Below are 2,253 nucleotides of genomic sequence, written 5' to 3'. Positions count from 1 at the left end.
TTAAATCAATTCCTTTTCTAATCAGCCATATTCATTTATCAAATTCAAATGGTAGGATTTTAAACAGTGGTAATACATCATATTTCCAGACATGGACATTTTAAATTTTCTATATATATTTAAATCAAATCATAAAGAGAGTCTAACATCAGGCGGGTAGTAGAGATAATACTCTCCCTTCCCCCGCTTCCAGTATACTTCTCAACTGTGACCTCATCACTGACATCATATCCTTTAAGTCTTGCCCAGGAGAAGGGTAGTAGCCAACCCTATGGGAACCAGGTGGATGCAGGGCTACATTGTGAAGTGGTATCCATAGGACGTGGGTGAGAGGACCCTCACTGGACATCTATTAGTCCCTGCACCCAGGTTTGCTCAGTGCTACATCTAGGCTTCTACAGGCCTGTGCTACACCCTGCCCTCAGGTGGCCCTGCATCCTGTTCTTGAGGAAGTATGGCACATGCTAGAGAAGAAGCAGGGGACAACCAGTTGGTGTCTGGTCGGGAGCCATCATCACGCATCATCAGAGTGTGTGTGAAGACCCCACAGGACTGTCAGGAATTTATGCTGACAGAAAATAGCCGTGTCTGCCACCTCAAGAAGCAAATCTCTAAACGCCTTCACTGTGACATCGATCAACTCGTGCTCATCTTCACTGGAAAGATCCTTCGGGATCAAGACATACTGAGCCAGCGTGGCATCCTTGATGGCACTACTGTGCATTTGGTGGTGAGGACCCCTTTGAAAGGGTCAGGTGGTCACGGAACTCTGCCCGACCCCACAGGCCACTGCACCAATCGTTCTGGACCATTGGCTGCTGGAGGGGCTAAGATGTTAGGCAGGTTGGGCCGGCTAGCCCGGAGAGCACCTGAGCTGGCTGACATCCTTGGCCAGTTGGCTCAACTCCTGATGGCTTTACCTGAGGCTGGGGTGCAGTTCTTGGAAGACCCTCAAGTTCAAGGCCTGGAAAGTAAAAAATCAGCCAATATTAGCCACTTTCCTGAAACTTCAAGGACAGCACAGAAAACTGAGCCAGCTCCCAAACCAGTGGAAATGCTACAGAGCCCAGTACGGCAGCAGGAACTCCTACAGGCAGAAGAACCAGGATTGGAGGCTTTGAAAGTAGTGCCAGGTGGTGATAATGCTCTGTGTCCGGTCTGCTCTAACATCCAGCACCTCATGGTCTCCACTCTGGTCCCTTTGTTTGCCTCCAAAGGCCACATCCAAGGTTCTGAGCCCTGGAGAGGGGAGGCCAATACTCAAAGCAGTACTAACAGCACCATGGCCATTCCCACCACCTCGGAACCTGCCAGACCACTGACACAAGAGAACAGTGCAAAAATAGTTGCCCAGGCCAGGGCCAAGGCCTCAGATATGACAAATTCAGGGTATAGGACCATGCTGGACTTAGGCCAGGATTCTCCTTCCCAGAAGAGCCATCAGCCCATAGGAAAATGCACTCTAACCAGCCGGTTGAGATCCTCAGCCTCTGCATTGCATAAAGCCTTGCGTGTCCTGCAGCAGAATCCAGCTTTGCTACACCAGTTGGCAACTGGCAGCCACCTGCGACATCATATGCCACTACTTCCAATCCTCACCAACCCACGAGCACTGCAGGCATTGATACAGATAGAACAGGGCTTACAGATACTGTCTAGGGAGGTGCCTGGACTGGCCCCCTGCTTATGGAACATAGGCAGACCACATGGAGCTAGAGGAGCCCTTGAACCTAAGGGTGAAGGGCAGGATCATACAGCAGATACTGGACGATCCACCTTGGCTGTCCTTCAGCTTCTTCATACACTGGCCAATGTCTGCTCTGAGTCTGCCCAATCCTCACTACCATGCCCCCTCACTGAAGACCACTACCAGAAAGAACTGGAGCAGCTGAAGGCCATGGGTTTTGGTGATCACAATGCCAATCTGCAGGCCCTGATGGGCACAGGTGGAGATATCTATGCTGCCATTGAGAGGCTGCTGGGGGTTGCTGCTGGCCCAGGTCCCTCCTGCTAATGTCCACAGAGCATCACCTCAAGAAGAGGGCAAGAAAAGAAGGGGAAGGGAAGGGGAGGGGGTTAGCTTATTTTGGGAATTTCTCCTACTCAGATCCTGTACACAATTGGAGAACCCCTCTCTCACTGCCCAAGCCTGTTCTGCATTAAAAGGATTGCTTGGATCTCACATGTCATGTTATTTGAGGGTGGGTGGGCAAAGGGAAGGTTATTTGGGGAGGGATTGATCATGTTGCCAGG

The 2,253-nt window shown here is 50.7% G+C and overlaps 1 protein-coding gene across 1 annotated transcript; it reads left to right on the top strand.

Moving 5' to 3' along the window:
- Positions 1-278: 278 nt before the first annotated feature.
- On the top strand, positions 279-2,014 carry LOC103210223 (ubiquilin-3-like). The gene has a single exon (XM_007956150.2). It carries the CDS (start codon positions 455-457, stop codon positions 2,012-2,014), a length of 1,560 nt encoding a protein of 519 aa, XP_007954341.1. The 5' UTR covers positions 279-454.
- Positions 2,015-2,253: the final 239 nt, after the last annotated feature.

Source organism: Orycteropus afer, unplaced genomic scaffold, assembly GCF_000298275.1.
Source record: "Orycteropus afer afer isolate SDZICR_OR568_19922 unplaced genomic scaffold, OryAfe1.0 scaffold00014, whole genome shotgun sequence".
NCBI lineage: Eukaryota > Metazoa > Chordata > Mammalia > Tubulidentata > Orycteropodidae > Orycteropus > Orycteropus afer.
Note: the sequence above shows the minus strand (reverse complement) of the source record. Positions and strands in the feature narration are given on the sequence as shown.

Coding starts and splice junctions, on each gene's coding strand:
- LOC103210223 (XM_007956150.2), top strand. CDS start 455: ATGGCACATGCTAGAGAAGAAGCAGGGGACAACCAGTTGGTGTCTGGT.